This window comes from Thunnus thynnus, chromosome 12 (assembly GCF_963924715.1).
Source record: "Thunnus thynnus chromosome 12, fThuThy2.1, whole genome shotgun sequence".
NCBI lineage: Eukaryota > Metazoa > Chordata > Actinopteri > Scombriformes > Scombridae > Thunnus > Thunnus thynnus.
The window spans coordinates 18,297,240-18,309,606 of record NC_089528.1 but is presented as its reverse complement, the minus strand read 5'-3'; the positions used below and the strand labels follow the sequence as shown (position 1 = coordinate 18,309,606).

At 38.5% G+C, this 12,367-nt stretch overlaps 1 protein-coding gene across 4 annotated transcripts in view; it reads left to right on the top strand.

Annotated features, from left to right (window-relative positions):
• LOC137194286 (voltage-dependent R-type calcium channel subunit alpha-1E-like) overlaps positions 1 to 12,367 on the top strand; it is a 58,400-nt gene that overhangs the window by 6,789 nt on the left and 39,244 nt on the right. For 3 of the 4 annotated variants that reach the window (XM_067606040.1, XM_067606038.1, XM_067606037.1), the window contains exons 1-2: positions 6,971 to 7,133; positions 7,738 to 7,877. In XM_067606040.1, the coding sequence (XP_067462141.1) occupies positions 7,041 to 7,133; positions 7,738 to 7,877 (233 nt within the window). In that variant the 5' untranslated portion in view covers positions 6,971 to 7,040. Of the gene's footprint in view, positions 1 to 2,286; positions 2,548 to 6,970; positions 7,134 to 7,737; positions 7,878 to 12,367 lie in introns of those variants that run through there. The other variant, XM_067606041.1, reaches the window with a different exon arrangement.

The following is a 12,367-nucleotide window of genomic DNA, read 5'->3' as shown; positions in this document are numbered from 1 at the left end:
AGATTTCTGTAGGAAGAGGTTGCTCTATTGTGCAACATGGCTTTTGTTGGCAGAAATGGAAAAAGAACGGAGCAGGAATTCAAGAGAGCTATGTCGCTATGGAAACAACAGCAAAGAGAGAGCTAGAGACACACACACACACACATAGAGAGAGAGAGAGAGATATGTAATGTTTGCAGAGATGGACAAATATTTTTGTTGGGCAACATAGATGATGTTTTTAGTAATGAGTTCTTATATAAGACTTTTTTTAGTAGACAGTGAATGATGAATGTGCAGTTAATGAGAGACATGTACAATGTACTGTACAGATACTTCCTGTACATATTACATGCTAATCATCCAATCATCTGCTATTTTTACATTCCCCTCTCCATAGGTCAGTGTAGCCTTTTGTTGCTCTTTCTGCTTTGCATGAAGTGACACACCCGCCTGCTTTATGCAGATTAGGAAGAGGAGGTAACAGAGTCATGGCTGAGTTTTCAGAGCTCAGTTAGGGTCTTATTCATAGATCCTGTTAAATCAATTTTTTTCCCCTCTTCTCCCCCAGATTTCGATTTGTTTGCCAAGCATAAATTTGTCACTCTCTCTTGGCTGCTTTCACAAATCCCCCCCCTCCCCTCAGTCTGAGCCCTTGCACGCTGCCCGTCTGCATCCTGTGATACCTGTGAGGGGGAATATGTCGTGTTAGGATATCAAGTGGACTGTTGGCTACGGGGTTGATTTTTTAATTGCATTCATTTAACGTGACAAACAAGCAGGCATGAAAAGAAGCCACGACTTGAATAATATCATATCTGTGGGGGCTGAAGTGGTCATCTTCAGGAAACAGTGGGGAAGGGAGGAGAGCGGCAGATGGAGCGAGAGAGCCCACTCGCCTAACGAGGTCTCACTTGTGGCAGGGAGTGTGAAAAAGACCCGGCTTTCTTCTCGTCTCCCTCAAAAAGGGAGCAGCCCTAAGATCTAGGCTATTTCATGCTCTATTTTTACTCCCGACTTTTGCTCCAATATTAGCACAATGGCCTAGTTTTTAAATGTTTTAATAGTACAAGTCTGTCTCTATTAATGAAAATATGACAATGCTCTCTACTGTCAATTGCTGAAAGTGTTTAAATCTCACTCTCAATTTACACATGAGGGAAATAAGCTCATATCCTATAAATTAGAGGTGTTAAAGGTGGGAAATATGAAATAATCCTGTTTTACTTGCGTGTCCTATTCATACACTTGTTGCCTTTTTCTGTGCTTTGTCTCTGCTTCTAGTATTCCTGTTAAATGTATTTTCACACCCTTTTCTCTTGCCACAGCACCCACAAACATCTTTACATAATTGGTTTTGAACCACATACCCACACAGCCTACTGTATTTAGCCTTTTTTGTTTTTTTGTTTTTTTTAAAAAAAGGTTTTGTTCATCCTCAGCAAACTCTAATTGCTATGGTAACAAAATATACGTCCCTCCTCTCTTCCAGTTTCATTCAGATGAATTTTGAAATCGCCATCATGAAATGATACTGTGGGAGGGGGCTGCCGGTGCTTATGCGCTCCTGTCTGCCTGATAATTTTACCAGCAGGTGATAAGATTGTAAGATCAAGCAAGTCTCTCTACATTTTTTTTTGACTTATTATAGAATAATTTCACGCAGTTACTTAAAGTATCTCGTTGAGACGGGTTAAACGGGGTTTCCTTTTAACTGAGATCTTCCTTTTTGTCAAGTTTACCGGGTCGAGGAGATGCGTAAAGTTTGCGAAGACTTCCCTCGGATCTCTCCATCTGATGAGCTGCAGAGTAGTTTTTGATCTAACTAACGGTTTGTCAGATCAAAATGAGCTTGGATGTTAATTGGAAACTGCAAAGGTAAACTCGGTGGATCTTTTTTTTTTTTCCTTCTCTCGCCCTCCTTCGCTGCTTTGAGTTTAGAGACGCGCTCGCATTAAAAGTTGTTCAGAGCTGATTGTAACGCGCTGTTAAACAGATGGGATAATAGAGATGCTGAAGGGGTTTTTTTGCAGCTTGTGCACCTGAGTCGTCATTAAGTAAATGGATGATGATATTTTCCTCTAAAATATAAGCCAATTGAATGATATAATCCTTTTTTTTCTTGTGGATATGGAGTGATAGGAATCTGCAACTTTTGGGGGGGATTTTGGCGCTCGAGAAGCTGTCAGTGGATTGAAGGTGGATCTTTTTTTTTTTTGCGCTTAGCTCCACTTTACATTTTCCTGTATAAAGAAGTCGTGTCTAGAAAAACACTCTTAAGCCGGCGGTCTCCTCATCTGTTTGTAGAATGGCTCGGTTTGGAGACGAGTCCGCTCCCACCACTGTGGACTCCGGGGATGGGGACTTGGAGCGCGGCGGGGACGGGCAGGACGCGGCGGCGGGACTCACGGCTTCCATGAAACAAGCCAAGGCGCAGCGGGCCCGGACCATGGCTCTGTACAACCCCGTCCCCCACCGGCAGAACTGCCTCACCGTCAACAGGTCGCTCTTCATATTCGCAGAGGATAACATCATCAGGAAATACGCACGGCGAATCATTGAATGGCCATATCCTTTCACCAAAAAAAAAAAAACATTATTATGTCAAAGTTGCTTTCCTGATAGTTTGTTGTGGAGAAGATGCTGTTGTCAGTTCAGCACCACGGACAGCGACAGGCAGCAACGTAAACACTCATGAGAGGTACATAATTTCTAAAGCGTCAAAAGTGCAATTTAAAGGGCAATTCCACCAGCTGTGAATGTGTTTTGCATGACTTCTCAAGCATTGCATCCTCTTTGTTCAGTATCTTTGCTTATTTGCATAACTTTACCCATAATTTCCAGCTGTTAGTTAAATCGGCAGCTGGAATAACTTAAGTTAACCTCCTCCTCTTATTCTCGCTCTGTTTGTTTGTTTGTTTTTTGCTGTAGTTTGGGGCTCCATGTGCTCCATGTGCTGGTAGAAGACAGAAAGTTGGCATGTGGTGATCATTAGAAGCAGCTCTGCTCACTGTGGGGGTGGCATGTAGGCACATAGCTGCTGCCTTAGTGCTCATTGGAATATGAACCTGGCCATGAGTAGGTGTCAGTTCAAATCCAACCGTGCAGGCAGGCGGTGTTTCTCTGCTTCATGCTGTACAGTCAGCCAACTGTTTCTTTCTCCTGAACTTCTCTAGATCTAACCAAGATTTATCAGGGAAGTGTGTTTTTTTTTCTCTCTAGCAGCCACAGCATGTAATGTGACCACAGGCTTTATGTATGCACAATCATATTAACTAATTACAGGCCAAATAGAAGAATCTATTAGCGCTATTTGTTTATTTGAATGTATTTGTGTATAGCTTTCTCACGTTTTAAGTGATTTCCTGATAAATAGCATTCGTATTTAGAGGTTTTGATAGCATTATCAGCTCAACAACATACTCAGTTGCCATATCTACCCACTGCTCCTCCTGTCTTACACCCCCTCCTGTGCAGCGTGCCAGTCTCCCACTGTTACCTAACCACAGGCTCTGTGGGTGTGTGGGAGTGGGGCTAGTGGTCAAGACTAGCTGGCCACTGGCAGCACGATAATGTGACTGTTGGTATCACAGAGGCAGAGGTATGTGGGAGAGAGCTGGCCAGTGGTACTGTGGTGGATCGTGGGCTGTATAAGCAGCACGTGTCAGAGTATTGACTGGGCGAGACCCACATTTCTGCATATAGCGTCCAAGTTCGGAGGCTGGGAGTTTAAAACAGATTCGTATACATTCATAGCAATGGTATTTATTTGTTGCAACAGTTCTCATAAGTTTCTGCACCATAAATAAGTTACACTTCTTTAAAGGATCATACCAATGTTTCTGCAAGTGTTTCTGTGTCTACTAGAGCTGTTTTATATGATTGTAAACTGAGTATTTCTTGATTTTGGACTGTTGGTTGCACAAATAAGATCTCGAACATAATGGACAGATTAATCAATAATAAAAATAGTCATTACTTGCAGCCCTAGTGTACACTTCACATCACTACTGGCCATTTATATGCAGTTTCAGATATTTTTTTTTGCCCATTTCCTTCCAGACAGCCACTGGTTTCCATTCATTTGTGTACAAAGTCCAGCAGTAGAATCCTAAAACTTTAGTTGTGTTATCCATCACACTCCATTAATTATTGTCACAGCTACAATATGATGTAACTGACAAAGTAAATGTTGACTGTGATGGATTCAAATATGTTTTTATTGAGCAGATTACTTCCCATATAGATAGCATTGGTTTAGAGCTGAAACGTTCTATTGATTGGTTGATCACTCGATTAAATGGATATATTGTTTTAGTCATTTTTTCAAGCAAAAATGTCAAACACCAGCTAGTTCCAGCTTGTCACTTGTGATGTTTTTCTTTGACTTTTGTGATTGTAAACTGAATATCTTTGGGTTGGTTGCATAAAACAAGCTATTTGAAGAGATCACATTGTGCTTTAGAATATTTGTGATTAAGACATTTTTCACTTTTCTGATATTTTGTACAGCATAATTGATAATGAAACTAAGCAATAGTTGCAGGCCTACATTGATTTGGAAGTCACTCATTTTGACATTATATTAAATTATTCATTACACCTTATTCCACGTTTCAAAGTCAGTAAATTGATTTTCATATTGTACTGAAATAAATGAGAACCAATGGCTGCCTGGAAAGTCAGAAAAATATATTTAAATAACTAGAACACAACAGCATGATGTGCAAAACTGTTAAGTGTGGGTGATTTCTCCTAAAAACATGAATAATCATTGATATGCATATTAACAGGTAACAGATAGTGACAGACTGGGGGAGATTTAAGTGTTTTCCACTTAAGCTATTTTCAGCTGCTTTCAGTGGCAACAATGTGGACTTGTCAATGTGAGTCAGTGTGGGTCCCAGAGGCCCCCATCTCAGCACTCCTCTGTGAGTCAGTGACCCCATTTCACTCAAGACAGGAAAATTAATAACAAGGAGCAGCTGCCTCATGGGAACTTCAAGGGACTGAAAGTCACAAGCACATACAAGTGTTAGGGCACGTATAGTCACACGCAGTGCAAGCTGGTTCACGTATGTACACACAACCTGAGAGTCGTATATAAATACACAGATATACACATACAGATGTTTCTGCTACATGGAATAAACTGTAGAAGCAGTGCAAGAGCGTCTAGAAATAATGTGAACGTCAAAGTTGAGGGCTGAGTAGTAGAGAGTCATTGTACTGCAGGAGCACAACGTCCACAACTCAGTAGAATCAGCTTTCTGTACCCAAAAAAGTTGTTTCACGACAGAAAAGATTCAGATGCAAAAAAATTAGAATAGTAAAGTTGCTTACACCTCAACAGCTGCACAAATCAGTCCTGCGACAAGTTTTTTGAATGAAATGTTGCGAGAGTTCAAATTCAACATTTGTGCAAAAATACTCCTCTGAAATATTTAGAAAGATTTGAGAGACTCAGATCATTGATTGGTGATCGCTTTGGAAGAAACATGTTCAAGTACAAAATAAATAAAAAATGAAAGGTAAATATTATCAGTTATTTTCATTGTTGATTAATCAGCCCTTTTTTTTTAAATAATTGATCAATCATTTGGTCTATAAAAGGTCAGAAAATGGTGAAAACCTTCCATTGCAATTTCTCAAATACCCAAGGTGACGTCATCAAACTGGCTTTTTTTGTCCTACTACTCAAAGACAACAAGTTTATTAACATGAGACAAAGAAAAGCAGCTTAACTGTACAACTGAGAAGCTTGAATCAGGTAATGTTTGACATTTTCGCTTGAAAAATGACCATTAACGATGAATCTGTTATCAAAATACTTGGCGATCATTTGTCAGTAGGTTGATGGATTTATTCACTAATCATTTCAGCTCGTTTTCAAACATCAAACATTTTCTTGCAGCTTTCATTACGTTTGTTTAGTTGTTGATTTGCATATTCATTCTTTCATTATGTAACATCAAATCCAACACACCTGCAAGAATGTTTCAAACTTTCCAATTTGATTATTTCATTATTTCTACAGGCTCATGCTTTGCTTTTACAAGTTCTCAAGAGCTGTGCATCTTATTATTAGATTATTTCCATTATCGATTAATTTGTCGGTTATTTTTTACAATTAGTCTAGTAATTGTTTAGTCTATAAAATGTTAATATAATATAAAGCAGATAATATAAATATAATATAATATAATGATAATATAAAGCAGAAAATCCTCACATTGGAGAAGCAGGAAACAGAGAATGTTTTGCATTTCTTTAAAAATGACCTAAACGATTCATCGATTAGTTGATTGACAGATAGATTCAAATAATGCTGTTTCAGCATTATTTGATACATTCAGAAAAAAAATTGTAACTGTTGCATCTGTTATTTTCATTTCATTCATTTCAATGCTGAAACTGATGTGATATTCATATATACTGTAAGTCTACTGTGGCTGCAGCTGTAGGCAGTGAAAGGAGTTATGTGAAGTGTTTGCTGTAGTTTGTGTAGTTAGACCAGTCAGGCCAAGGTGACTTCACAGTGCTCTCGTTCCCTCCCTAACCTGCTCTTTTTCTCTTCATGAAAAGCACTTTTAAAAGCAGGTTGCCATGGATACTGCAATCTCTCTGACAGATTGCTTCCAATACCAGAGAATATGAACCATGCCATAATTCATCTGTCATTTAATCATTCATCCATCCAGGTTTCTTTTCTCCCTTTCTATAAAACCACACACACACGTGCTGAATGGATTTTTATAGAAGTACTGTATATGTGAATAAATAATACTTTACTATGCCTTTAATGTAATGAACATTTTAAGCTATAGTCCTGAGACAGTGTGTGAGTTTCTCTAATCAAAATATGATGATTTATTTAATAATGTGCAGTAAATAGTCATGTTTAAATATGAACTACTGTTAATCTTTATTCACACTGTCATCATGACCACAAGGTGATGTTTTTTCCATGTTTGCTAGTTATTACATGTTTGTTTTTATTGTGCCTGTGTTGCGATAAAAGTACTTTCCTTAACTTTGCGGCCTTTACACCATTTGAGTACATGATCCTGGCCACCATCACCGCCAACTGTGTTGTACTGGCCTTGGAGCAGCACCTCCCTGGAGAGGATAAGACCCCCATGGCAAAGAGACTGGTGAGGACAAAATCTGTTTTCACATCCTCAACACATAGAAAGTTTTCCGAGCAATGTCATTGTGAGATGCGCATGCATGCAGAGGGGTAGAAAACAAACAAGAATGACTGAGAAGAAGCTGAAGAGGAAGTTGTTTTTGTGCGGAAAATGTTCAGTAACCCCAAATGGAAACTTCCCTTTCAGTTAAGAGTGCAGAATTAGCTGTTTGTATCCTTCGATCTGGTCAGAGCAACTGATTTTAATGAGGTGGTGGATAGTTTTGCACAGAAATGAGTGAGGAAAGATGAAGTTTTAAGGTAGGACAGCTCACAGTGTTATTAGAGTATGTTATTAAATTTCGGAAACATGAGAACAAATCCCACATACAAAATTACCTCTAAATAGTGTAATTTTACTGGTTTCCAATTATTTTTTGTCTAAATCGTGAAAATGTCCATATATAATCTATCATGACATCGTGGTAATGTGTTTTCTAAGCCTCTGCTGCGTGCACATCTACAGGTGTAAGACTAAACTATAGAGTTTATAGTTGTTCATGACTATAATACTGTATACAGTGTTAGTTTATAGACTGCTGACTTGTCCTTGTACATTATTTCCACAGGAGAAGACGGAGCCATACTTTATTGGAATCTTCTGCTTCGAGGCAGGGATCAAGCTGGTGGCTCTCGGTTTTGTTTTCCATAAAGGCTCCTACCTGAGGAACGGCTGGAACGTCATGGACTTCATAGTTGTGCTCAGTGGGTGAGTGACATCAGCTGGTCGTCCCTTAATGAAAACGATTGTTTTAAACGCTGTCAGCAGATTCCTAAATTACTACTTGCTGGTGAAATCTGCTTTTGGAAGACAAATCAATATCAGTAGTTGCCTCCTGTTCTGCAACTATTACTTCATTGTAACTATATAACTTCTTCAACATCTCTGTGCACTCGGACATGACTGTGAGCCAATGAAATAAGAGCAAAGCAAGTGCTTGCTAGCAACATCTAAACTTCCGTCATAGCTTTCCTCCTTGTTTTGCCTCTGTCTGGACGCATAATAGACATTTTTCATAGCAGTCATTCCTGGAAACGCACAGGTCTAACTAATAAGATTAACGATGGCTCAGTTCCATTAAGAGTCCCAGTGAGCCATTCCACTGAGCCGTCATTAACATTATTAATTACACCTGTGCTTTTCTGTGCTTTTCGTGCTATGACATGTGTAAATCCTGTGAAAAAGATCTATTAGACCACTGTTAAATGAGGATTACAGTGTAATTCTGGTGTTATTATTGACGATGTTATAAATGCTAGGTGTTTTGAATGTTCAGCTACCATTAGCTTTAGAGGGGAAAGATGCTATCCTGAGATCCTGTCTTCATTACCCAGCTACATATAGGTAGCATTAAAAGTGTCACTCTACATGGCTGCATTTTACCACACTAACTTTTGTATTGGAATGAAAACTAGAGAAAAACTACTGCATTTTCAGTACTATCAGTATTCCTGTTGAGTTATTTTTTTTAAAAATTCATCTTTAAAGATACATTCAAGCACCTTGCTACATCCCTGGACTCAATCCCTCGTCCAAGTCTTACAGCTTGCCTGTAGACAGTCCTACTGCCCCCCCTTTTCAAGTTAGCCTCTGTTCCACTAACTTCAACAATACTGTATTTTCTCATAGATGGTTAATTTTTATGCAGGGTTTTTTTTTCAGCTATACTTGGTTTTTCTGTCCACATTTCTAAGCTTAATTGGTATCTATGTACTGGAGATGTAGTTTGAGAAGCTCTTTTTTTAAAACAAAGATAAAACGATGATTTTTTCTAGCATTAAACAAGATCTCCAATGATTTGTATGGTTGATGGCCTATGTTCCCTAGGGAATACAAAGACCTAAGTAGTAAGTAAGTCCTAGTAAGACTCTGGCAATGTCTGAGAGACTAAATTAAGCAATAAAAGCCAGTGGAACAGAAGATAACTGTGGCACAGAAGTGGAGTTGGGGGTTATATGGCCAATAAAAGAAGCTACTGTATGTTAGCGGCCAACAGCTGCTAGGTTGTGAAGGTCAGTTGCTTTGACTGTCTTTTCCATCTTGTACAAACACTATCCATTATGTGTTTGGCTCTTGAGTAGCCTTGAATATTACAGTCTATTCCACCAGTAACATCCCCATTGTCACTATACACTCTCCAGTATACTCAGTCTTTGAGCAATGTTAGCTACTGCTAACAAGCTAACAAGATGGAGGGACAGTTTCTCAGTGGTCTGTATTTGAGATGTTTTGGGCCTCTACTGGAGGCTGGCTTAATTACCTAATAAAGGTTTTACGTGATCCAGCAATATGCATTTGATATCATGAGAGAGACTTCTGGGACAAATATGAAAGATGGTTAAAAATGATAATGGCCCCATCGTCCTCCCAGGTACTTATGCTATACTCATACCAAAATTATAATTTCACAATTGGTCATCAACACTTCTAAGCTTCCACAAACTTTAAGGATAACGCTGGCATTATTCTATATTTTTCTTATGGTTAACAAATCCCTATAAGAAGACTAAAATCGACAATGTGTTAGTACATCTCTCAACACTTTCGGACTTCTGAGTGAAGGCCCATTAGTTCCTACTGAAAACGTAAATCTTTTTTAAAAATGGATGACAAATATAGTTTAATTTATTTAAATGCTCAGTCTGTTCATGAAACAACTGGACACTGTATTTTTTTTTGGTTAAAACGTTACTCAAAGAGAAGTAAATAGTGCGTTTGTTTGTTATTTAAATTAATTGTGGGTTTTGATTTTTTTATGGAATTTGTTGACAATAAGAAAAATATATATAGAATATTGTAGGCCTTTTCTTTTTCCCGTCTCACCCTGAGATTCAAGATGAAAGTTGGCAAAGTAGCTTTGTAACATTAAGATACCAAATGTAGCTTCAATAGAGTAGGTTTGTGTACATGTATGTGTGTGTGTTTGGAGGTATGCCTCCAAATGCTCTCTTTTAATTTTGAGTTTGGTTGAACTCCATGATGAATTACAAACTTGACTGATTGTATGAGAGTAAAAAAAAAAAAAAGTTTTAAATTAAACCTCAGCAGCTGATTTTGCAATTAGTTTTGACAGAATTCATTTTACGTTAACCAGGCTCTGGTGCTGAACCAAAAGATTAATTTCAGACACTGATTGTCAAGTTATGTTGGTGCATTCATGCATGTGACGCTGCTTCTATCAACTCCTATCAATATATTTGCCATGCATGCACATACTGCAGTTTAAAGGCTGCTAATCCCTAGACGCTGTACCTCAAGTCTGACAATATTGCCACATGTTTAGCAGCTGTTTATTGTTGGTGTGTTGATGTGATTTTTCTCTGTAAGCACATACATTTATACACTGCATACAGCCACAGGAAAACACAACACATAAATGCAGGAAAATGTGTGTTTCCATGGCACAGTCAGTCTCTGCAGTCAGCAATAGGTGGGTGGATAAGTGGATTGGCAGTTGTGTCTAAAACCTGCTTTGGTTCGCCCCCAGGACCTCTGTGAATTAAATGTGAATGCAGCGCTGGAGATGTTATGCAAAAGCATAGAAAGAATGGATAGATGGTAGAGAGAAAGAGAGAGGAAAGAAGAGGGAAAACAAAAGGGGGGGGAGAAAGGAAGATGGAGAGACAGACCAAAAAAAATACATAATGAGACTTTGTTCCTATAAGATTGGCTTTATGAATTAATTGCGCAGGAGTTAACATCATTGTTACCGCTGATGTGCTGTTTATGTCTAAGTGTACAGTATTCTGCGTTCAGGGAAGATTGCTGTTGGCATGTTGACATCTCATTTCAACCTGACACCCACATCTTTCTTTTTCTCTGTATCTCTTATTTCTCTGTCTTTCTATCCCCCCCACCCCACCCCCCACCTCTCTCTCTCCCTCTCTCTCTTTCTCTCCCTCTATGCCTCTTACATAAAAGGCATCATGTTTACAGACCAGTTAGTGCCGGACTGAGTGCTGAACAGCTGTGTTGTTGACAGATTTTACAGAATTCATGTTCTCAAAGTGTTCAGGTCTTTAGAAAAAAAAAAAAAGTTTAACAGCTGTTACCTTAACAGTTTCATCAGTGGGATACGTTGAGTTTCTCTCATTAAGCAACTGTCAAGTTTGCAACATATAATTTTGCTTTCAATGTCGGAATAAATGGATCGTTAGCCACAAGAAACAAAGCACTTTTGGGTACAAAGTAACAGGCTAACTTTTATGTCACTAATTAGTCACAACCTTTTGACTAGTTGTGGGTTCAAAACTGTTTTTAAATTGGAAAACACAACTATGCTAGTAGTTTCCAAGCACTGCTTTCACAAAAAAAGCAGCAGTGGTGGTTGGCTTGAATTTATACAATGGATTCCAATGGTGACACATTTTTATGATGGAAAAAACATTAAAACATCTACAGAGACTTACAGAAACAAACTTTGCCTGCAGCATAATCCATTTCTCCTTTGTTCGCTCATTGCTCATTATGTTCTAGTTAGTATTTCAACAATTATGGCTAAATACGCTGCTTGTGTGTTTTGAATTTATGTCTTTAATTCTCCTGTGAGAACTCATCATATCAGGATCTATTGAACTCTAAGATGACAGTTGCAGTTTTCAGAAGAAGAAACAGCAAACTTTTATCAGCCACCTTTAAAGCCTAGATGAGAGTTACCAAAAGTAGCGATTTAGTAGAATATCACTTTAAGGCCAGTGGTGCAAAGTTGTGCAACAGTGCAATGAAGTGCAGGGAGCTCATACTGTATCTAGTGAGCTGTGGTGTCAAGTCAATTTTATTTATACAGCCCAATATAACAAATCACATCGTTACAGGGCATTACAATCTGTACAGCAGTATCTTCTATCCTAAGACCTTCAGTTCAGATTCAGATTCAGGGGAAAGAAGCCTCAGGAAGAGCAACATAGGAGGGATGGACAGACATACAGTAGATGTTATGTGTCAATCATCCTTCTCTTCATATTTAGTAAAATGTGTATCTTATAAATGTGTGTGTGTGTTGATCAAGGATAGCATGACTTAGAGCACAGATGAATAAGTTCTTTAGTGGATGGAGGTTACTGGAGAACAGTTTGAAAGGTTTTTAGTTAAGTTTATCAATGCATTGTAGCATAAATGTGGAATTTCTTTTCTTTCTATAGACTCAACTGTTGAAGTTAAGCTCCTGTAACACAACTGAAATCGTGTCACTTACAGTA